Source organism: Trifolium pratense, linkage group LG2, assembly GCF_020283565.1.
Source record: "Trifolium pratense cultivar HEN17-A07 linkage group LG2, ARS_RC_1.1, whole genome shotgun sequence".
In the NCBI taxonomy this organism is placed as follows: domain Eukaryota; kingdom Viridiplantae; phylum Streptophyta; class Magnoliopsida; order Fabales; family Fabaceae; genus Trifolium; species Trifolium pratense.
The window spans coordinates 54,384,661-54,409,974 of record NC_060060.1 but is presented as its reverse complement, the minus strand read 5'-3'; the positions used below and the strand labels follow the sequence as shown (position 1 = coordinate 54,409,974).

At 34.3% G+C, this 25,314-nt stretch overlaps 3 protein-coding genes and 1 long non-coding RNA gene across 4 annotated transcripts; all 4 read left to right on the top strand.

Moving 5' to 3' along the window:
- The first annotated feature begins 587 nt into the window (after nt 1-587).
- On the top strand, nt 588-1,795 carry LOC123908838. Its single transcript, XM_045959566.1, has one exon. It carries the CDS (start codon nt 711-713, stop codon nt 1,308-1,310), a length of 600 nt encoding a protein of 199 aa, XP_045815522.1. The 5' UTR covers nt 588-710; the 3' UTR covers nt 1,311-1,795.
- Nucleotides 1,796-3,587: 1,792 nt separating this feature from the next.
- On the top strand, nt 3,588-4,526 carry LOC123908835. Its single transcript, XM_045959563.1, has one exon. It carries the CDS (start codon nt 3,812-3,814, stop codon nt 4,409-4,411), a length of 600 nt encoding a protein of 199 aa, XP_045815519.1. The 5' UTR covers nt 3,588-3,811; the 3' UTR covers nt 4,412-4,526.
- A 7,326-nt stretch (nt 4,527-11,852) lies between these two features.
- LOC123909147 lies at nt 11,853-12,677 on the top strand. The gene has a single exon (XM_045959924.1). The coding sequence runs from the start codon at nt 11,999-12,001 to the stop codon at nt 12,596-12,598; it is 600 nt and encodes a 199-aa protein (XP_045815880.1). The 5' UTR covers nt 11,853-11,998; the 3' UTR covers nt 12,599-12,677.
- A 1,114-nt stretch (nt 12,678-13,791) lies between these two features.
- LOC123908530 lies at nt 13,792-23,033 on the top strand. Its single transcript, XR_006809633.1, has 5 exons — nt 13,792-15,827; nt 16,006-16,076; nt 16,932-21,550; nt 21,729-21,799; nt 22,655-23,033. It is a non-coding gene; the product is annotated as an uncharacterized LOC123908530 (long non-coding RNA).
- The last annotated feature ends 2,281 nt before the right edge of the window (nt 23,034-25,314 follow it).

Genomic DNA, 25,314 nt, shown 5'->3' with positions numbered 1-25,314 from the left:
AATACTGTAATGGTTCATTAATTGCTATCAAAATAAATAAAGAGCAAATTAAAATTATATTAACGTTATGATGGAATAACGTGTCACAGACTATATTTTTGTAAGCTTAATTAGTGGCAGGAAAATTTTGCAATGTTTTATAATTGATGTACATCCCATTATTACAACTAGTGAATTATTTGTATAAAAAATGCTTACCAGGTTCCTAGCTTTTCTGATGGCTGTCATTTGAAGCCAGCATTCAAGCCTTTTGGCACATTAAAAACCTTGTTTATTCTAATCTTATATTTGGTGTCCCCAGTTAAGGATTGCATCAAAATACTTTTGAATCTTAAGCCAATACAATTGTGCTACTTGTGCAAGAGACAATTTAGAAAATCTAGCTCTTCGAGATTCTAAAGGCTTTAATAAGGATATAATCTGCAGCACAATCTCATGTGCACTATTAAGTTGGTATTAAAATATTCAAAAACAGCACTACTGAGATACTGGATCAATTTTATACAATACTATATCACAAACAGCAGCTTCTTGCAAAGCATTTCCAATTTACTTTTTCCACACTATATAATACATCACATAGAATAGAACAACTCAAATCAAACTCAAACAAACCTCTTAAACATATTCTTTAGCTTTAATCTCCTCTCTCTTTTTCTAGCTACAACACATAACTAGACACAATATTCCTAACTATACTCAATTTTTCAATGGATTCATCTCATATATCTTCTTATGTAAACTTCAGTTGCGAACTGAGAATAATACAAGCTCGAAACATCGAAATCATCAAGCCCACGAAAAACTTGTTTACAAGGTTGTATCTTCCAACAGGAAACAACAAAAGAATTCAACTCAACAGCAAAAATGTTTCAAGCAAATCAGTACCTTTTTGGGACGAGTCTTTTAATCTAGATTGTTCTTGCCCCCAAGAATTCTTAGAAAACCTTAATCAACAAAGCCTAGTGTTAGAGCTAAGGCATACAAAGATATGGGGGTCACAACTTATTGGTAAAGGTGAGATTCCATGGAAGGTGATTCTTGAATCACAAAATATGGAGTTGAAAAAATGGTTGAAAATGGATTTGGTGAATGGAAGTGATTGCAAAGAGGGTATGTTCACAATACCAGAAGTGGAAGTGGAAATTAAAATAAGAGTGACTTCAGTTGCTGAGATGGAAAAACAGAATAAGAGGAGATTGAATAATTGGAACGAGTGTGGATGCAAAAATGGACATGATCATCAAGCTTGGTGCAACACTGAAGACTATGATATATTTGCCCTTGGAGCAGCTTTGGAGGCTTTTTGATTTTGATGCAAGATTATGTGATGCACATATGAACTAACATAGTTAATTAGTTTATCATTATAATGGATTGATTTTTTTGACAAAATTATAATGGATTGATTATATACTCTAAAATGATTTTGCAAAGGCATTAATATTTTAGTATTTGAATATTTTTTTTTGACAAAAGTATTTGAATGTTACTGTACACAGATTTTGAGTAACATTTAAAAAACTGTTACCAACAAATGTTACTCGTAGGTTTAAATGTGGTAGTGTGACTATAATACATAATAATGTATTGGCAAGTGTAATAAATAAAGTAAGGTGGCTTAAAAATATTAAAATATGACCAGGCTGCGCGTATTGTGAATGAAATTGAATTTGTTGTAGTCAGTCATCTTTGCATCACGCAGTCAGTATTATCGAGATCGAGTTATTTATGGTTTTATCATGTAACTTGTGTTCCAAAATCATGAATAAATCATCAATTTAGCAACTAAAAATTACTGAATCAAAGCGTTTAGCCACAATTATCATGATTTTGGATAGAGAAACATGTTTGCCATAATTATCTCGGGACTAATAGAATCCAATTTTATTTCAGTTTACCTAGCTAGTGAAAAAATATGTGCATGTTTTTCATTCTCCCTCATTTTTTACTCTCTACACTTTCCCTCTACCAGAAACACATCTTTTCCCTTTTCAATTTCCCTAATTCGCAAAAATATCTTCCCTCTCATAGGATGAATCTTCTATTTTCTCTCTTGCCTCGCGCAATCATGTCATTGCACAAAGACTCACTCATTGTGAACCACCATTCTCTCTTGTTTATCGTAAGTCACCATTCTCGTCACCTTTATTTATAGATATGAGACAGAGACACCACTCATGAAAAACCCTAAACTTCCTCAACACAGTTTGAAGGTGTTTTCTACCCTTTACTAATATAGATTGATATCATGAACATCGGGGGAGGAGTATGGTAGGCATGGCTCTGGTGATGCCAATCTTTTATCAAAGTAGAGACATTTCGGACTTTGATAGACAAAGACACTTCAATATAAGGATGTCACATCTCATCATTTCTTTATTGAAGTAGAATGACATCTTGGACTTCGTTAGACGACGACACTTCAATAAAGGATGCAAGATATTATCACTTCTTTATCGAAGTAGAATTATATCTTGGACTTCGGTAGATGAAGACACTTCAATACAATAGTGATTCCATGTGTCATCGCTTATTTATCAAAGTAGAATGACATCTTGAACTTCAGTAGACGAAGCTGCTTCACTAGATCGACGCTACATGTCATCACTTATTTTATCGAAGTAGAATGACATCTTGGTCTTCAGCAATTGAAGACACTTTACACAACTATATCAAGTCAGCATCTTGTCTCCACAAAACTATTGACTTAGGGAAATTGCTTCGAAGTAAGCCAGGTCGCGATTACGAATATACATTCCTTCGGTTCAATCTAAGCTAAAAGGGTTGCCATTAAAATTAATGAACATATCTATAAATAGATATCAAACTCTCAAAGAAAAAGGTATACATTGTTCATTCTAACTCTCACTCTTCCAAACTCTGACATTTGAGTGTTTAAGTGTTTGCAGTTATCTCCACCAGTTCATCGAAGAACGTCACCAGCCAACTCCACCTTTCGGCCATATCCGATCTCTTAGGCCCAATACTCAATTCTAAGATGATCTCTAGCCCGGATCAAAATTTATGGTAATTAGTTTTTATAATGATATTAAATTAAAGAAAAATCCCCTTAATTTGTTTTCACACAACCGTTAATATTACTTTAGAAAATACAAAAAAAAAAAAAAAAAAAAAAAACCACAATGGTTTATTAATTGCAATCAAAATAAAGAGTAATTGCAATTTGCAAGTGACATTAACGTTATGATGGAATAGCATGTCACATACCATACTATATTTTTGTAAGCTTAATGAGTGGTAGGAAAATTTTGCAGTTTTATAAATGTGTATGTTAATACAACTAGTCTGTTAGATAAGAATGCCTACCGCGGGTTCTTGCTTTTTTTATATGGCTGTTAGTTAAGGCCAACATTCAAGCCTTTTGTTTTATTACACTACAACCTTGTTTATTCTAATCTTATACCTTTGGGGTCCCCAGAAATGGATTGCATTAAGATACTCTTGATTTGGAAAATCCACCCTTTCAAGATTCTAAGGTTTTCTTTAATAAGATATAATCTTTGGCACAATCTCATGTGCATAATTTAAGATTAAGTTGGTATCAAAATATTCACAAAAAAACACAACTGAGATACTAGATCAATTTTATACAATATTATATTTGATCAAGGATGGAAAGCATTTACAATTTACTTCCTCCACACTATATAATACATCAGATAGAAAAACCCAAACTCAAACAAACCCCTTTCATATAATCTTACCTTCAATTTCCTCTCTTTTTTCTAGCTACAAGCCTACAACACATAACTAGACAAATTCCTAACTATAGACTCTCAATTTTTCAATGGATTCATCCCATATACATGCTTATGCAAACTTCAGTTGTGAACTAAAAATAATCCAAGCTCGAAATGTTGAATTCATCAAGTCTACGAAAAACTTGTTTGCAAGGTTGTATCTTCCAACAGGAAGCAACAAAAGAATTCAACTCAACAGCAAAAATGTTTCATCCAAATCAGTACCCTTTTGGGACGAATCTTTTAATCTAGATTGTTCTTGCCCACAAGAATTCTTGGAAAACCTTAATCAACAAAGCCTGGTTTTGGAGCTGAGGCAAAGGAAGATGTGGGGGTCAAAACTTATTGCGAAAAGTGAGATTCCATGGAAGGTGATTCTTGAATCACAAAACATGGAGTTGAAAAATTGGTTAAAAATGGATTTAGTTAGTGGAAGTGATTGCAAAGAGGGTATGTTCACAATACCAGAAGTGGAAGTGGAGATTAAAGTTAGAGTTGCTTCAGTTTCGGAGATGGAAAAACAGAATAAGAGAAGGTTGAATAATTGGAATGAATGTGGATGCAAAAATGGACATGATCATCAAGCTTGGTGCAACACTGAAGATTGTGATATATTTGCGCTTGGCGCAGCTTTGGAGGCTTTTTAATTTTGATGCAAGATTATGTATATATGCACTAACATCAACTAAATTAGCTTATCATGTATTGGATTGATTTTTTAACAAAATTATAATTGATTGATGGTGTATATATGATTGGAGTTTTAAAGCATTAACTTAAAAGTTTTTAAAGCATATTGTAAAAACTCATCCACCTCTTTCTCATACTCTTCACTCAAACGATTAGTATTCATTCAACTACGATCCATAACTACTTATGAAAAAATAAACAACTACAGAGATTAAGTTAAGGGGATAATCATAATCATAAATTGATAATATAAGTCGGTTAGTATGACTATCCATAGAAATTTCGTCAAGACCTCCTCTAAAATTTTGCCATTAAATATCCAACTCATAACAGGCTATAGTATAGAAACAATTCTTTTCCTTAAGAGTACAAAAGTTGGAACTGCCGTGCTAGTTTAATTATGGTAACACATCCGTATTGACGTCACAAAAGATTTCAAAAAGAAAACTAACCAGAGTCAAGATCAGTAGCAACACGGTTGTAACAGCACCATAGCACGGAAGTCTACTCTCTACAACCACGAGTCCACGACCAGTAGCAACAACGTTGGTGTGCCTTAATTGACCGCCTGAAATTAACATTAGCATGCTCTGCCTTAAGAGTATTTAGGATAGGAAGAGGAAAAGTGGTAGTAACAGGATATTAGAATCACATGAATTCTTCAATAGCAGTAGCTGTGCAAACGGAAATTTAATTGAATGTAATAAAGATAGGAGGGAGTTCTTGCTAACGTGTGCATAAACCAAGTCGTGTGAACCAAATCCTAATACAAGTAGTAACACAAAACAAACAACATTACCTTCCATTGTAACAATCAATCAATGAAGGTTGAAAAACAAATCAGATGAAAGAATGAAAAGTGAAATGTGCTAGTTATCTTCTCTGCAATTTTCACAATCTCAACATGATTAAGAGCAGCAACAGCATTATAGCGTGACTTGTAGTGCATTACAGTGACAATTAGAATAGAATGGCCTTCAAATTGCCAACTACACATTATTACACAATTCTTAGAAAAAACCTCCGCTAAAATATTTCACAACAATGGTTCAAAACTGTTCAACTAGTTCTTATACTTTGATCCTAATATAGCAAACCAGATACATAACAAAAAAAATTCTAATATAGATGTTAAAAAGTCCCACATCGGTTGCGATATGGCCTGACTAAGTGTTTATATACTAGAGGCAATCCTCACCTTACAAGCCGGTTTTGTAAGGATGAGTTAGGCCCAATACTCAATTCTAAGATGGTATCAGAGCCTATCCACGATTCGCTGGGCCACTTCGTCGGGCCGCCTGCAATCAGGTTTCTGATCGGGCCCTCCACCATTCATATCCGAAGAAGTCCCACATCGGTTGCGATATGGCCTGACTAAGTGTTTATATATATACTAGAGGCAATCCTCACCTTACAAGCCGGTTTTGTAAGGATGATGTAGAAAATAATAAGTGAATACTGTTATATGTTATTCCTCAGCTCAAGGCTGGTTTAAATAGGAAGAGTACAAACATAAAAGGAAATAATAGATAAGCTTAGAATCTCCTAGAAATAACAAACTAGGAAATAATAGATAAGCTTAGAATCTCCTAGAAATAACAAACTAGGAAACTAAATATTTTCCAACACCCCCCCTCAAGTTGGTGCATAGATATCTATCATATGATTCCGGCATCTAACTTCTCTTTTATGAAATGTCGATCGATCTCAATATGCTTGGTTCTGTCATGTTGAACTGGGTTATGAGCTATGCTAATAGCGGCTTTACTGTCAGAGTATAATTTCAATGGAAGCTCAATTTTCATCTTAAGCTCTTCGAGGACTCTGTGGATCCATAATCCTTCACAAATTCCTTGAGCCATAGCTCTAAACTCAGCTTCTGCACTACTTCTTGCTACAACTCCTTGTTTCTTGCTCCGCCATGTCACAAGATTACCCCAAACATAGGTACAATATCCGGAGGTTGATCTTCTGTCAGTGACTGAACCTGCCCAATCAGCATCGGTAAAGATAGACACATTTCTTTCATTAGTCTTCGTAAAAAATAATCCCTTTCCAGGATTTGCTTTCAAATATCGCAGTATCCTATAGACTGCCTCAAGATGTTCCTCAAAAGGAGAATGCATAAACTGACTTACTACACTAACCGAGAAAGCAATGTCAGGTCTAGTGTGTGACAAATAAATCAGTTTCCCAACCAATCTCTGGTACCTTCCAGTATCAGAAGGAACACTACCTTCTTCCCAAAGTTTTGCATTAGGATCCATGGGAGTATCTGCTGGTCGACATCCACTCATTCCTGTTTCTTTCAATAAATCTAGAATGTATTTTTGCTGGGAAACTACAATACCATCTTTTGATCGAGCAACCTCCATACCAAGAAAATATCTCATGGATCCCAAGTCCTTGATTTCAAAGTCTAATGCTAATTTCTCTTTTACTCTTGCAATTTCAACTATATCATCTCCAGTAAGGACGTTATCATCAACATAAACAATTAGGACAGCAATTTTTCCATCTTGGGAAAACTTTGTGAACAAGGTGTGGTCAGCTTGTCCTTGAATGTACCCTTGTTTCTTCATGGAATAAGTGAACTTTTCAAACCAAGCTCTAGGAGACTGCTTTAATCCATACAAAGACTTATTTAGTTTGCATACATTTGATCCAAACTTGTCTTCAAAGCCAGGAGGAATGTCCATATATACTTCTTCTTCTAAATCACCATTGAGAAAAGCATTCTTAACATCCAACTGATGTAGGGGCCAATCTAAGTTAGCAGCAAGAGACAAGAGAATTCTGACAGTGTTCAATTTTGCAACAGGAGCAAAAGTCTCTGAGTAGTCTATACCATAAGTTTGAGTAAAACCCTTAGCCACCAATCGAGCCTTGTACCTTTCGATTGACCCATCTGAATTATACTTCACAGTAAACACCCATTTGCATCCAACCGTCTTCTTGCCATCCGGTAGTGTCATAACACTCCAGGTTTTGTTCTTTTCAAGAGCTTTCATCTCCTCAAGTATAGCTTCCCTCCACTTTGGAACTTCTAGAGCAACCTGTACATTTTTTGGAATCTCTACACTAGACAATTTTGAGGTAAAGGCAGAAAAAGACGAAGACAAATTTGAATATGATATAAAATTGGACAATGGGTATTTAGTGCAAGATCTAACAGGTTTTCTAACAGCCACAGGATCATCGATATCGGGATACAAAATACGACTCTCAGAAACAGAAATAGACTTACCTTTTCTTTTTTTAGGAAGTTGATCATCCCCCGGTTCAGATTCATGACAGTGTTGAGATGTGGACTCATCACTTTCTTTGTGATTCTTTCTCACAAAAACCTTTTCTTTCCAAGTCTTGTTTCCTGCTTCAAACCTATTATCTTTATATGACTCATTATTTTGTGGCATTTCAATTAGATCATCATTATCATTGTTTTCAAGATTCTCATTGTTTTCTTCATGAGAAAATGTAGGCTCGGATTCACCAAGCTCACTACTCATAACAGGAGTAGGATTAGATAAAGAATCATGACCATTTTTCGTTGGTGCAGAAGTATAAGTCTTAGAACTTTGTGATACCGGCAAAGATAAATTATTAAAAAAAACTCATGTCCTCAGTTTGAAACGAGTTAAAAAAACTCATGTCCTCAGTTTGAGACGAATCTTCATTTAAATTTCCCCCCTGAAGATGCGTGTCAAAAAAAGGTTTATTTTCAAAGAATGTAACATCCATGGTGACAAACATTTTCTGATTTTTTGGATCAAAACATTTATATCCCTTCTGGGTTGGAGAATACCCAACAAAAACACATTTTATAGCACGCGGTTCAAGTTTGCTAATATTCTTATGTTCATGAACAAATGCAGTGCAACCAAAGATTTTTAACGTCAAATCGTTTGAAACACGATCATTAGGAAAACATTCTTTGAAAATATGAATTGGAGTTTTAAAATTAAGAACTTTGGAGGGCACTTTGTTAATTAAGTATGCAGCAGTTAAAACTGCTTCACCCCACAAATAATTTGGTACTTTACTTGCGAAAAGTAAAGCTCTAGCCACCTCCAACAAGTGCCTATTTTTTCTTTCTGCAACTCCATTTTGTTGGGGAGTGTTAGGACATGAACTTTGATGCACAATTCCATTTTCACGAAAAAAATCACTCAACATTGAGTTAAAATATTCTTTGCCGTTATCACTTCTAAATACTTGAATATTTGTTTGAAATTGATTTTGCACCATTTTAACAAAATCTTTTACCGCCTGACAAACGTCAGATTTCCCCTTTAACAAGTACACCCAACAAACTCTTGAGTGATCATCTATAAATGTGATAAACCATTTTGTATGAGAAAGTGTACTCGTTCGGTTAGGGCCCCAAACATCACTGTGAATAACAGAAAAAAGGTTTTGATGGTTTGTAGGGCTGTAATGGAAAATGAGAACGGTGATGTTTTGCAAATACACATGCTTCACATTTAAACAAAGATAAATCCTTATTACGAAATAACTCAGGAAATAAGTGTTTTAAATAAGGAAAACTAGGATGACCTAATCGTGAATGCCATAACATAACATCATCATTATTATTATTCAGAACTAAAAAAGATTCAAAGCATGAACTTATTGGTTTGGAAGGTAGTTGTGATTCAGGTTCAATGTCGAAGTAGTAGAGTCCTCCACTCTCCTTAGCACTACCAATCATCTTCCCCGAGTTCAAATCCTGAAAAACACAATGAGTACGAAAAAAATTAGTTTGACAATTTTTATCTTGGGCTAATTTACTGACAGACATGAGACTACAAGATAGATTTGGGACATGAAGAACATCTTTAAGGGTTAGACTTGGAGACAACACAACCGAACCTTTACCCGCAATGGCTGAAAAGGATCCATCCGCAATTTTTATTTTATGGTTACCTGCACATGGACTATAAGAAGAAAACAAAGTAGAATCACCTGTCATGTGATCACTTGCACCCGAATCTACTATCCAAGCACGACTGGGACTGACACTAAAAAGGGCAAAAGTACCTTTGGAGGCAACAGAGCCAGAAAGAGTGTTAGATTCAAGAATTTTGTACAGTCTGTCTAGTTGTTCCATCGTGAATGAAAGCTGAATTGAAGGAGACTGATGCTCTTGATCAGAATTACTGGCTTGGAATGTATGACCCTCACCTCCACCTTTGTTCTTCTGATTTGAAGGTCGCGGAAGACCATGTAATTTGAAAGTATTTGCATTCACGACGGTATTTGAAAGTGGATGATCGTCGTCGAGAATAAAAAAACGTCATAATTAATAATCTTAGCCAAGTAGTACCGGAAGCAGCAAAGAAAAATTAACACCGGTACCAGCAAGTGACCAGTACCAGCAACTGAACAGTGCGTATGAACAGTACCACCGTGAACAGTACCGTTGTGAACAGTACAGTCGTGAACAGTACCGTCGTGAACAGTACCAGCAACTGAACAGTGCGTATGAACAGTACCACGGGTGAACAGTGCCGACACAAAATCAGTTGTCGTGGTCAGATTGTAAACACGACGGCGGCTAGGGTTTTGCGGAAGCGAGACCCCCAAAATCAGGAGCTCTCGATACCATGTAGAAAATAATAAGTGAATACTGTTATATGTTATTCCTCAGCTCAAGGCTGGTTTAAATAGGAAGAGTACAAACATAAAAGGAAATAATAGATAAGCTTAGAATCTCCTAGAAATAACAAACTAGGAAACTAAATATTTTCCAACAGATGAGTTAGGCCCAATACTCAATTCTAAGAATAGAAAACCAGATACATAACAAAAAAATAAAAAAATGAAGCAGAAGTGCATTTCGAATTCATAACCCCAATGATGCTTAAATGGTTCTTCTACCTTATGAGTGAAGACATGCATTAAAAGCAGAAACACTACAACAAGTCAAATGAGTCAGGCATGTTAATAAATTAATTACTTAATCTGTTAAAAACAATAGTATAAGTAACGATAAGTAAGTAAATAGTAATGTGACGGCGGTGTTCCAATCCACACACTAACATACTCCAAAAGTCATATTTTGCAAATATTTCAGAGAACTAAACAGAAAATCAACTTATCTATGTACTTTAAGTCCCAAGCTACACAAAAACTACCACAGATTACACACATACATATATGAAATATATCAAGTGAAAGATCCACTTTAAGTTGTGTAAATATTGACCATTCGAGATAATTCATAAAATCAAAACATAATGTGAAAGGGGATGAGAACAACTTTAGGGCTGTTTGATTTTCACTGCTAAGATTAATTAAGGGATACACCACACACAGATACAAGTCCAAAATCAATCCAATCGCATTACTGATGTGTATTCTTTGCCCAGCCTAAAGAATAACTTGTTGAGCATTGGCCAATTACAACACAAGAATGTTACTATTGTGTTATCTAATGATACTTGCAAAGTGTATCATGATAGCAAGGGTTTTGATCATGTCTACTCAAATGACTAAGCTACTGAAGCTGGAAAACTTTTGCAGTATTAGGAGTTTGTGATTCAACCAGTTTAGAAAGATGTACTTGTTTTGATTTGTAATTGATGTTTGTTTCTTTTTAAATATGATCTTTGTTTGTTTATGTAAAGTTCAAATTAGGGGAGGATTTGTTAAGATTAATCTTTTAACTTGCTTTAGGCTCGATTCATTTGATCGGTTTTTTTAGGCACGGAATAGGCATGCATGTGTTCTAGCTGGTTTAGGCGTAAGTTAGGCACGCACATTGCTTGTATTTAGATTGAAAGCTATATAAGACTTTGTCAAATGTTAATTGAAAAAAAAAAAAAAAAAAGGAGAATGACCATTATCCTACAAAAACATGTCATAGACAATACTTTTTAAGCTTAATGTGTGGTAGGAAAATTATGCAATGTTTTATTATTAATATATGTACATTATATTACAACTAGTGAGTCAATTTGATAAGAATGCCTACTGAGCTTTCTAGCTTTTTAGATGGCTGTCAGTTGAGGCCAGCATTCAAGCCTTTTAGTACTTCAGTTCACTAAAAACCTTAGTTTATTCTTATCATATACCTTTGGGATCCCCTGTTACAGATTGCATAGATACTGTTAATTTGTTACTCAATACCATATCGTGCTAGCAAGCGCCAAATTTAAAAATCTACCTTTCCAGATTCTAAAGGTTTTCTTTAATACATGTAATCTTCAACAGTATCTCTCATGTGCATGATTTATGATTAAGCATTAAAATATTCACACAAAAGCACAACTGAGATACTTGACAATTTTATACAATACTATGTATGTAAGTGCTTTACAATTTACTTAACATATATTAATATTCAAGGATAAGAACAGCTTCATGGAAAGCATTTCCAATTCACTTTTTTCCACACTATATAATGAATCACATAGAATAGAACAATTCAAACTCAAACAAACCCCTTAAACATATTCTTTAGCTTTTATTTCATCTCTCTCTTTTTCTAGCTACAACACATAACTAGACAAAATATTCCCAACTATACTCTCAATTTTTCAATGGATCCATCCTATATATCTACTTATGTAAACTTAAGCTGTGAATTGAGAATAATACAGGCTCGAAACGTCGAATTTATCAAGCCTACGAAAAACATGTTTGCAAGATTGTATCTCCCAACAGGAAACAACAAAAGAATTCAACTCAATAGCAAAAATGTTTCCACCAAATCATTACCCTTTTGGGATGAATCTTTCAATCTAGATTGTTCTTGCCCTCAAGAATTCTTGGAAAACCTTAACGAACAAAACCTAGTTCTAGAGCTAAGGCAAAAGAAGATGTGGGGGTCACAATCTATTGCGAAAAGTGAGATTCCATGGAAGGTGATTATTGAATCACAAAATATGGAGTTGAAAAGATGGTTGAAAATGGATTTGGTGGATGGAAGTGATTACAAAGAGGGTATGTTCACAACACCAGAAGTGGAAGTGGAGATTAAAATAAAAGTGACTTCGGTTGCTGAGATGGAAAAACAGAATAAGAGGAGGTTGAATAATTGGAATGAGTGTGGATGCCAAAATGGACATGATCATCAAGCTTGGTGCAATACTGAAGATTGTGATATATTTGCACTTGGAGCAGCTTTAGAGGCTTTTTGATTGTGATGCAAGATTATGCAGATGTATATATGTACTAACATCAACTAATTAGCTTATCATGTATTGGATTGATTTTTTATTGATTGATTGTGTATATATGATTAGTGTGTTAAGCATTAACTTCTTGTTTTTTTATAGCATATTGTAAAAACTCATCCGCTCCTTTCTCACACTCTTGACACAAACGATTAGTATTGATTCAACTACGATCCATAACTACTTCTGAAAAGATAAACATCTGCAAAGATTAAGTTTAGAGACTAATCATAATCATAAATTGACTATATAAGTCAGTTAGTATGACTTTCTATAGAAATTTTGTCAAGACCTCCTCTAAAATTTTGTTGTTACATATCCAACTCATAACAGGCTTGTATAGTAACAATTCTTTTACTTGAGTGTACTAAAATTTGAACTTCCGAGCTAGTTTAATTATCGTAACACATCTGGATTGACGTTACAAAAGATTTTAAAAAGAAAACTAACCAGAGTCAAGATCAGCAACAACACTAACAGGTTGTGACAGCACCGTTAGCACGAAAATCTACTCTCCACAACCACGACCAGTAGCATCAACGTTGTTTTGCCTTAATTAACCACCTGCAACTAACATTAGTATGCTATGCCTTAAGAATATTTAGGATAGGAAGGGGAAAAGTAGCAGTAATAGGATATTAGAATCACATGGATTAGCAGTAGCTGTACAAACAGAAATTTAATTAAATGTAATAAAGTATGTATTTTGTTTGTAATAAAGATAGGAGGGAGTTCTTGTTGACGTGTGCATAAACCAAGTCGTGTGAACCAAATCCTAATACAAGTAGTAACACAAAACAAACTAAATCACCTTCCATTGTAACAATCAATCAATGAAGGTTGAAAAAAAATCAGATGAAAGAATGGAAAGTGAGATGTGCTAGTTATCTTCTCTGCAATTTTCACAATCTCGACATGATTAAGAGCAGCAACAGCATTATAGTGTGACTTGTAGTGCATCACAGTGACAATAAGTTCTTAGAAAAAACCTCCGCTAAAATAATGCACAACAATGGTTCAAAACTATTCAAATAGTTCTTATATGTATACTTTTGATCCTAATATAGCAAACCAGATACATAACAAAATAAAATAAAGCAGAAGTGCAATTCGAATTTGATCCTAATAGTTATAATAGAATGATGCCCTGTGATAGTCATTCAAGGTGATTAACTTCTGGAATGAATGAAACAAATATTTATTTTTTTATTTATTTTTATTTATAAGCTCTTGAAGACTAATTTTTAAACCTCTCAATATTTCTTACTATATGTTTCTTGGGTTATTAGATCACGAGTTGATAAATTGAAACAGTAGAGAGTAAATTAGGTGAGTATTATGGAATACGGTCATAAACTACTTACCAAACAAATCAGAGTTGTGCAGCGGAAGCATGTTGGTGGAAAGGAGATTCTGATATGCTGCAATGATTATAGTTAAAGCAGGGTGTCAAATAAAACTAGAAGTGTGTGAAGTGCTACTCCCAAAACCTCCATACATCATTGTTCAAGACATAATTTAAGTTCGGTACCTTTAATTTTATGTTCAATTCCTTGCGTGTTTTGTTTGAAAGTAATGTTGCAACCTTATATAAGTTCTTGTTAGGGGTGGTCTTACAGATGTCACAAGAGTGAGAACCTTGAGTATACTGTTTTAATGATTGTAAGATGTGAAAGTATGGTTCCAAATGCCTAAAGTAATAGACCATTGAACTAAAAGAGATGTGATTCTAAGGTTTATTGTTGAATTTTAGTTAGTTACAGCAATAATGCTAATGGAATTGTGCCAACAGTAGACCATTTTACATATAAGCAACAGTAGAAACTTTAAACCATCCGTAGATCATTATGTTAAGATTTATTTAAACGAGATCCTTTCTTTACATGGTATGCCAATCTCTACTATATCTAACAACATAGCTTGCTCAGTTGCCTGCTCCGTTTTAGATGTCTATCAGAAATAGGAACCCATTTGAATCTTAGTGAAATCACTATCCTGAAATTGATGGCTAATCTGTCAAAACTTTACAAAACATAGAGGATATGTTCTGTTCTTGCGTTTTTAATATTGGAGGAAGATGACCAATGTTTTTCTATGATAGAATTGTCATATAAGTAGTTACCAATCTGGTATTAAAGTAACTTTTGCGGCATTGTGTATAGATGATGTATGTTTTCGGTAGGATGGTTTGAAGTTGGCTAGTCTAAACTAGTGCGCCTAGAGTTGATCCAAGATATCATTGAAAAGGTTAAGATCATCTAAGAGTGTTTAATGACAACTCGAAGTAGGAAAAATTTTACTATAATCAGAGGTGTCACCCTTAGGGTTCAATGTGGGAGAGCATGTATTCCTACAAGTTTCGCCAATGTAGCGTGTATTGTGGTTTGACAAAAATGGGAAAATTTGTTCAAAGTTCATTGGAATGTTAGAGTTTTGGTAGTGATTCGAAACTTCTAGCTTATCACTTTGGCCCTTCGACCATATCTTTTGACAGTTCGTACGGTCTTTTATATTTCTATGCTCCGGAAATACCTTTATAATCCTTTCATGTGATTAGTCATGATTAGATGAGAACTTGTCATACACCGAACACCCGATAACATTAGTAGATAAGGAAGTTACACAATTACGTTCAAAGGATATTGCTTCAGTGAAGGTCCTTTGGAAAGGATCGTCGGCTGAAGAATCAACTTGGGAGTCGGAAGAGATCATGCGAGCAGAGTATCCACACTTATTTGAAAATCAAGGTTAGTAGTATAAATTCGAGGACGAATTTCTTTAAGGAGGGAAGACTGAAACGCACCGTTTAATATTTATTTAAAAAAAAACATTATAAAATAAAATGAAAATCCCCTTTAAAAAAAATAATAGTAATAAATAAATAAAAAAATAGATTAACACGAACCCACCGCCATTGTTTTGTCTTACGTTTCCATTTCTTCTTTCACTTTCCATTTCTAAGCTTCAGTTTCATCAACACCCCACTTTCAATTTACTTCTTTCTTTCCTATTTTCTTTTAAATCATCAATTTTCTTCCACAAACAAAACACCCACAAGAAAAACTATACATCTAAGCTAAGCTATTCATAATACAAGTGAGATTTAGTGTTTTGGGGTTAGGGTTTGTGCTTTGAAGAAGAAGAAGAAGAAGAATACCCATTTTGTGAAAGTTGCTCATTAAGATTCTTTGAGGTATATTTATCAACTTACATTTCAATTAGTGCATATTTAGACATGATTAGTGGGTTAGAAATTAATTCCAATCCAGAAGTTAGAGTATATATTAGAAGATTTCATGGTTATCTGTTATTACTATAGTTCTATAATGAGTTTGTGAATCTAAAGAAAATATAATATTACTGATACTCAGATATTACGCTGGAATCTTCACATGCTTCTCTGGGAGTTGTTGGAGAGCAAAATTAGTCGGTCTTCATAGTTGTGAGTTGATGATGATCATTATCACTTATTTTAATTATCATTATTATCGATATTTTGTCGATTTTATATGTTAAAGTATTTATCAAATTGGGAAACACACCCTTGAACATTTTTCTCGTCATTGTTATATAATTTCAAAGTCATCAGATTAAGTATACTCTATTTGGATTTATTCATTACTTATTGAACAAATGATTTGAAATTGAGGTTTGATTGTGGTATTTTTACATAAATTTCAATATCTTGTGAAACGTGGATTTTGATAAATATGTTTTGAGAATAATGATTTCAATCAAGTAACCGATAACGAGGATAACGGTCTAGGTGCACCTAGTTATATAATATCGAGTAGAAAAGGGCTATCCGTTAGATGGAGCCGCCACTAAGTGAGAGGCCACTCTTAGGAGGAAAGGGCTATCAACGAGATGGAGCCGTCTCTCGATTCTATCGTAACGAATTGACTATCGACGAGTTGTAGACAACCTAATTAAAGATGAGGATGTGTTTTCGTAATCGAGTAGAAAAGGGCTATCCGTTAGATGGAGCCGCCCCTAAGTGAAAGGCCACTCTTAGGAGGAAAGGGCTATCAACGAGATGGAGCCGTCTCTCGATTCTCTCGTTATGACTTCTTTTTATTTGATTGGATTTCTATATTTTTATTATTTCAAATTTCAAACTCTATAATGATTTGGATCAAGTATTATTTATATTTTGTAGTTACTACTATACAATAATTATTACAAGCTTTCTAAAAATCAAATGCTTGTGTCTTTGTGTGTTTCCCATCTAGTTGGTAATGGTTGTTATCGCTCACTAAGTCCTTGTGACTTACTCCTTCATCTTATATTTTTTCAGATTCAAAGTCAACTGAATAGAAAGCTTCTAGCAGAGTTAAAGATCTGTCAATGTCACTCTTTTGGTAGGCCTTCTTGATGAAAAACTATTTTGTATATGTATATTTGGAGTTGATCGAGTATCTGCAGCTATTTTGAGTCTAGGAATATCTTGTTTTGAAATGTATAAATTTAAACATCTCAAAAGTCTAGCTGATGATGTATCATGTAAAACAGGATTTATTCTGATTTGGAAACATTGAAAATACAGATGAGACTTTGTCGAAATTTCAGTAAAATTGTTCTAAAGTAAATAGTCATTTGGAAATAATATATTTATTGTTTGTTAAATTCGGTCATTAGGCTTGCCGGACTAGTATTAGTCCGTGCGCCGGTCACGATTGGAGTTGGGTCGTGACAAAGTTGGTATCAGAGCTCGGTTGTAGGTCCAAATAGCTGCAGACATAGAGTGATAATAGATTTTTGCTAGTAAATTGTGAACCGCGGCACCATTTACTTGCAAGAAGCTATTAGTACTCTATGGTAGTCTCTGTCTCACTTTTTTGTCGTCTTGTCTAATATTCGGTAAATTTCCTTTCGTTTGGTGAGTATGCCACCCAACACTAGGATCACCACTAGAAGCGAAGTTTGTTCCTTATGCATTTACTTTCCAACCTTAAGACCCTTGTCAAAGAGGTCGTGATTCAGTCGTACTCGTTGTCGACGAACGTGGCTTGGTTGCGGTAGTAGTTAGTGTTGAGGTTCCTAGAGAGATTGATGTTGATATAGAGAAATTCGTGATACTTAAACCCTTACCTTTTCTACGTCGAGTGTGCGTGAGGATCCACTTAAATTCATTGACTATCTAAAGAGGTTATAAAAAGCGTTAGGATGCTCAGATATAAGGGCAGTGAAGTTGACATCATTTAAGTTGGAGGATTTGGTATACGACTTGTTTGATACACTTACCTGTACAAATAGGATCATCGACGTTGGCATGGAGTGAGATCTCTTGATTGTTTATGACTCGTTTTCTTCTAGAAAGTTTTGGAGATGGTTTAAATTATGACTATGAGGGATTTAAACAAACTGAGGTTATGTCAATTTCAAAGAACAAAACTCGTTTTGCAGAACTTTCAAGACACAACAAATATTAGTATCACAAGAGAGATAGTTCTAGTAGACAAATTTTTTTACACAGTGTAGAGTCGTAGATTAGATTATGGGGCATATAAATAATTCACTTTTCCTTAGAATAATTTTGACTCTAAAGGTTGATTTCAATCTGAAATTTTTTTTTTTCAAAGAGGGTAAAATGTACTTTCAATGTGGTGGAGTATGCAATAACAGGAGGGGTCGTCCTTGGCAGCTATGACACAATTATTATCTAGTCATGAATTAACACTAGTAGCTTTAGTATAGATTATGACAGGATGTTGTGTATGAATTGGATGTTCTTCCATCATATCACCTTAGTCTATTATAACAAGGGAGTGAGAATTGAGATATTCGGTAATCGCTTTTATCCTTTGCGAGTAGAGCGTGATTTTGTACCATATAATTTAACCTCTTGTTTAGGATCTAACAAGTTATTAAAAAGGGAGTTATTATGGATAATTATTCTTGATTATGGAAATACAAGTGAGTGAAGAAAAAACATTAAATAGTTCCAAAAACGTGAGTTTCCTAATGTTTTTCCTGAAGAATTTCTTAGATTGCCTCATGATAAGAATATTAAGATCTCTATAAACTTGATTCCTAACACTCAACGACATCCATACCTCTTAATCAAATAGTTAGCATAACTTTAAGTGTTAAGGGAGAAGCTATATGATTTTCTCAATAAGATATTTATTAGTCCAACTTCTTTTCCTTGGGAAGCTGTGGTATTGTTTATAGGGAAGAAAGATGAATCGTACCCATGTGATATTGTGTGGTAGAGAATCGAATAGTAGGGTAGTAACGAGTGAATATTGTTTACTTTGAATTGACGAGTTGTTTGATAACTTCAAGAAGCTAAGTGTTTTGTCTAGGATTGATTTGCGGTCTAGGCATCACCAATTAAAGGTTGAGAGGGGTCTTATTTCAATGAAAACTCTTTGCACATACTTGAGCATTATATAATTCTGGTTATGTCTTTTGAGTTTACTAATGCTCTAAGATCTTTATGGATATTTGATAGAGTTAGGATAATGGTCATAAACCTGGGAGTTTTCAAATCAAGATTGTACTGAAGACCTACTAGGATTGAAAAATTTCTTTTCAAGTCTCAAAATCCTACCTTTTGTTATGAGTCACCAAAATAAAATAAAATAAAAATTACTTATATGTGAAATTCCTAAGCAATAGAAACAGGCGGAAAACCACCTATTAACTCTACATTGGTTAGTAGCTTCTAGGCTATTGACATATTTATCAGTAAAAAATTTAGGCCTTGATAACGATATTATTAAACTTGAAATTTAATATTCCTTGATTTAGGAATACATTTGGATTGAGTATGTCTAGACTTGGTTGGTAGACTATTAAGATGTAAATTAAATATGAAGTAGGTGGTTTATATAACATAAATACTAGTTATAATAGAATGATGCCCTGTGATAGTCATTCAAGGTGATTAACTTCTGGAATGAATGAAACAAATATTTATTTTTTTATTTATTTTTATTTATAAGCTCTTGAAGACTAATTTTTAAACCTCTCAATATTTCTTACTATATGTTTCTTGGGTTATTAGATCACGAGTTGATAAATTGAAACAGTAGAGAGTAAATTAGGTGAGTATTATGGAATACGGTCATAAACTACTTACCAAACAAATCAGAGTTGTGCAGCGGAAGCATGTTGGTGGAAAGGAGATTCTGATATGCTGCAATGATTATAGTTAAAGCAGGGTGTCAAATAAAACTAGAAGTGTGTGAAGTGCTACTCCCAAAACCTCCATACATCATTGTTCAAGACATAATTTAAGTTCGGTACCTTTAATTTTATGTTCAATTCCTTGCGTGTTTTGTTTGAAAGTAATGTTGCAACCTTATATAAGTTCTTGTTAGGGGTGGTCTTACAGATGTCACAAGAGTGAGAACCTTGAGTATACTGTTTTAATGATTGTAAGATGTGAAAGTATGGTTCCAAATGCCTAAAGTAATAGACCATTGAACTAAAAGAGATGTGATTCTAAGGTTTATTGTTGAATTTTAGTTAGTTACAGCAATAATGCTAATGGAATTGTGCCAACAGTAGACCATTTTACATATAAGCAACAGTAGAAACTTTAAACCATCCGTAGATCATTATGTTAAGATTTATTTAAACGAGATCCTTTCTTTACATGGTATGCCAATCTCTACTATATCTAACAACATAGCTTGCTCAGTTGCCTGCTCCGTTTTAGATGTCTATCAGAAATAGGAACCCATTTGAATCTTAGTGAAATCACTATCCTGAAATTGATGGCTAATCTGTCAAAACTTTACAAAACATAGAGGATATGTTCTGTTCTTGCGTTTTTAATATTGGAGGAAGATGACCAATGTTTTTCTATGATAGAATTGTCATATAAGTAGTTACCAATCTGGTATTAAAGTAACTTTTGCGGCATTGTGTATAGATGATGTATGTTTTCGGTAGGATGGTTTGAAGTTGGCTAGTCTAAACTAGTGCGCCTAGAGTTGATCCAAGATATCATTGAAAAGGTTAAGATCATCTAAGAGTGTTTAATGACAACTCGAAGTAGGAAAAATTTTACTATAATCAGAGGTGTCACCCTTAGGGTTCAATGTGGGAGAGCATGTATTCCTACAAGTTTCGCCAATGTAGCGTGTATTGTGGTTTGACAAAAATGGGAAAATTTGTTCAAAGTTCATTGGAATGTTAGAGTTTTGGTAGTGATTCGAAACTTCTAGCTTATCACTTTGGCCCTTCGACCATATCTTTTGACAGTTCGTACGGTCTTTTATATTTCTATGCTCCGGAAATACCTTTATAATCCTTTCATGTGATTAGTCATGATTAGATGAGAACTTGTCATACACCGAACACCCGATAACATTAGTAGATAAGGAAGTTACACAATTACGTTCAAAGGATATTGCTTCAGTGAAGGTCCTTTGGAAAGGATCGTCGGCTGAAGAATCAACTTGGGAGTCGGAAGAGATCATGCGAGCAGAGTATCCACACTTATTTGAAAATCAAGGTTAGTAGTATAAATTCGAGGACGAATTTCTTTAAGGAGGGAAGACTGAAACGCACCGTTTAATATTTATTTAAAAAAAAACATTATAAAATAAAATGAAAATCCCCTTTAAAAAAAATAATAGTAATAAATAAATAAAAAAATAGATTAACACGAACCCACCGCCATTGTTTTGTCTTACGTTTCCATTTCTTCTTTCACTTTCCATTTCTAAGCTTCAGTTTCATCAACACCCCACTTTCAATTTACTTCTTTCTTTCCTATTTTCTTTTAAATCATCAATTTTCTTCCACAAACAAAACACCCACAAGAAAAACTATACATCTAAGCTAAGCTATTCATAATACAAGTGAGATTTAGTGTTTTGGGGTTAGGGTTTGTGCTTTGAAGAAGAAGAAGAAGAAGAATACCCATTTTGTGAAAGTTGCTCATTAAGATTCTTTGAGGTATATTTATCAACTTACATTTCAATTAGTGCATATTTAGACATGATTAGTGGGTTAGAAATTAATTCCAATCCAGAAGTTAGAGTATATATTAGAAGATTTCATGGTTATCTGTTATTACTATAGTTCTATAATGAGTTTGTGAATCTAAAGAAAATATAATATTACTGATACTCAGATATTACGCTGGAATCTTCACATGCTTCTCTGGGAGTTGTTGGAGAGCAAAATTAGTCGGTCTTCATAGTTGTGAGTTGATGATGATCATTATCACTTATTTTAATTATCATTATTATCGATATTTTGTCGATTTTATATGTTAAAGTATTTATCAAATTGGGAAACACACCCTTGAACATTTTTCTCGTCATTGTTATATAATTTCAAAGTCATCAGATTAAGAATACTCTATTTGGATTTATTCATTACTTATTGAACAAATGATTTGAAATTGAGGTTTGATTGTGGTATTTTTACATAAATTTCAATATCTTGTGAAACGTGGATTTTGATAAATATGTTTTGAGAATAATGATTTCAATCAAGTAACCGATAACGAGGATAACGGTCTAGGTGCACCTAGTTATATAATATCGAGTAGAAAAGGGCTATCCGTTAGATGGAGCCGCCACTAAGTGAGAGGCCACTCTTAGGAGGAAAGGGCTATCAACGAGATGGAGCCGTCTCTCGATTCTATCGTAACGAATTGACTATCGACGAGTTGTAGACAACCTAATTAAAGATGAGGATGTGTTTTCGTAATCGAGTAGAAAAGGGCTATCCGTTAGATGGAGCCGCCCCTAAGTGAAAGGCCACTCTTAGGAGGAAAGGGCTATCAACGAGATGGAGCCGTCTCTCGATTCTCTCGTTATGACTTCTTTTTATTTGATTGGATTTCTATATTTTTATTATTTCAAATTTCAAACTCTATAATGATTTGGATCAAGTATTATTTATATTTTGTAGTTACTACTATACAATAATTATTACAAGCTTTCTAAAAATCAAATGCTTGTGTCTTTGTGTGTTTCCCATCTAGTTGGTAATGGTTGTTATCGCTCACTAAGTCCTTGTGACTTACTCCTTCATCTTATATTTTTTCAGATTCAAAGTCAACTGAATAGAAAGCTTCTAGCAGAGTTAAAGATCTGTCAATGTCACTCTTTTGGTAGGCCTTCTTGATGAAAAACTATTTTGTATATGTATATTTGGAGTTGATCGAGTATCTGCAGCTATTTTGAGTCTAGGAATATCTTGTTTTGAAATGTATAAATTTAAACATCTCAAAAGTCTAGCTGATGATGTATCATGTAAAACAGGATTTATTCTGATTTGGAAACATTGAAAATACAGATGAGACTTTGTCGAAATTTCAGTAAAATTGTTCTAAAGTAAATAGTCATTTGGAAATAATATATTTATTGTTTGTTAAATTCGGTCATTAGGCTTGCCGGACTAGTATTAGTCCGTGCGCCGGTCACGATTGGAGTTGGGTTGTGACAGAATTCATAACCCCAATGATGCTTAAATGGTTCTACCTTATTATGACTGAAGCAATGCATTCAAAGCAGAAATACTACAACAAGTCAAATGAGTAAGGCATGTTAATAAATTAATTACTTAATCTATTAAAAACAATAGTATAAGTAACTATAAGTAAGTAATGTGACGGCGGTGTTCGACACACTAACACACTCCAAAAGTCATTTTTTGCGAAAATTTCAGAGAACTAAACAGAAAATCAACTTATCTATATAATAGTGTGTTTAAGTCCCAAACTACACAAAAACTACCACAGATTTCACTGCTAAGATTAATTAAATTATGAATCCCAATATGTTAATATACAGTAATGGATACACCACACACAGATACAAGTCCAAAAAAATACTCAAAATCATAACAATGTCAATTAATCGGGTATAAATTAAGGTACATTGAATTCAATGGTTGAATAAACAGAAAGTAATGAGAATATTTTGATCTGAGAACTTTGTTGAACAATCAGAGTAATACTCCCAACGAAAAGATGATGGGCGAGTGGATTATTGACACCGGGGCCTCTAACCACATGACAGGGAACTTAAATGTTATGCATGATGTGCATAGTATTGAAAGTTGCTCGGTGGGGCTTCCAAATGGACAACACGCACTGTCAACAAAAGAAGGAAGTGTTGTACTGGATGGAGGCTTGAAAATCACCAATGTTCTTTATGTTCCTAGATTGAATTGCAGTTTGATATCAATCTCTCAATTATTAGACGAATTAAACTGCACTGTTCAGTTCACTAATAAATTATGTGTTATGCAGGACCTATCTTCGAGGATGCTGATTGGAGCGGGTAAACGCAAGGATGGGCTTTATTACTTTCAAGGGATCCGAAAGGAGAAGGCTTGCAAGGCTGATGGGGTGAACATAGTGGAATTGTGGCACAAAAGAATGGGACACCCCACCATGAAGATTACTCAATTGATTCCTGGAATTAATAGACATAGAAGTGGTATGGACTTTAATAAAGCATGTGATATTTGTTTTAGAGCAAAACAAACTAGGGAGAAATTTCCTTTGAGTGAACACAATGCTAGTAGTGTTTTTGAAATAATTCATTGTGATTTGTGGGGACCATATAGAACTCCTTCAACTTGTGGTGCTTATTATTTTTTAACAATTGTTGATGATTACTCTCGTGCCGTGTGGATATATTTGTTGATGGATAAAAGAGAAGTGTCACAAAATCTTAAAGATTATTTTTCTTTAGTTGAAAGACAGTTTAACAAGCAAGTAAAAATATTTAGAAGTGATAACGGGACTGAGTTCACATGCATGAAAAAATATTTTCTTGAACATGGAATTATTTTTCAAACATCGTGTACGGCAACGCCGCAACAAAATGGGAGAGTGGAACGAAAACATCGACATATACTTAATGTGGCGCGAGCGTTGAGATTCCAAGGAAATCTCCCTATTGATTTTTGGGGAGAGTGTATTTTGACGGCCGGGTATCTTATTAACCGAACTCCCTCCCCGTTGCTAAATGGAAAGTCTCCCTATGAGTTGTTACATGGAAAAGCACCTCTCTATGAACACTTAAGGGTGTTCGGATCACTGTGTTATGCGCATAATCAAAGAAGAAAGGGAGATAAGTTTGCTAGCCGAAGCAAAAAGTGTGCTTTCATCGGATATCCTTATGGTAAAAAGGGATGGAAGTTACTTGATTTAGAGACACGAGAAATTTTTGTGTCTCGAGATGTTAAGTTTATTGAGTCTGTGTATCCCTTTGTTGAAAATAATCATACATCCACAAATCATGCCAATCAAAGTAATGAGGTTTTTGAGGAAATAGTAGAAGAGGAGATGCATGATGAATCACATCAAAGTCACGTTGAGATTGAGAACACCAAGAATGAAACAGGGGGTACAACAAGTGAAGAACTCAGCATTGTCCCATTTCCTAGTGACACGGTAAATGAATCACCAAGTCCATTGATTTCATCGAATGAAGAACACACCGCTGTACAAATGGCTGCTGACATGACAAATGAGTCATTAAGTTCTTTAGCTACATCAGATGAACCTTTATTGGGGAGAGGACAACGAGTTAAACAACCATCTGTGCGTCTACAAGGATTTGTAACTAACACTACTACAAGAATAAGCCCATCCAAGCCTTCGCCCTCTTCAACAGTATGCTCAGGTGATCCTTATTCCATAACTCATTATTTGAATTCTAATAAATTTTCTCTAGGCCACCGTGTGTTTCTTG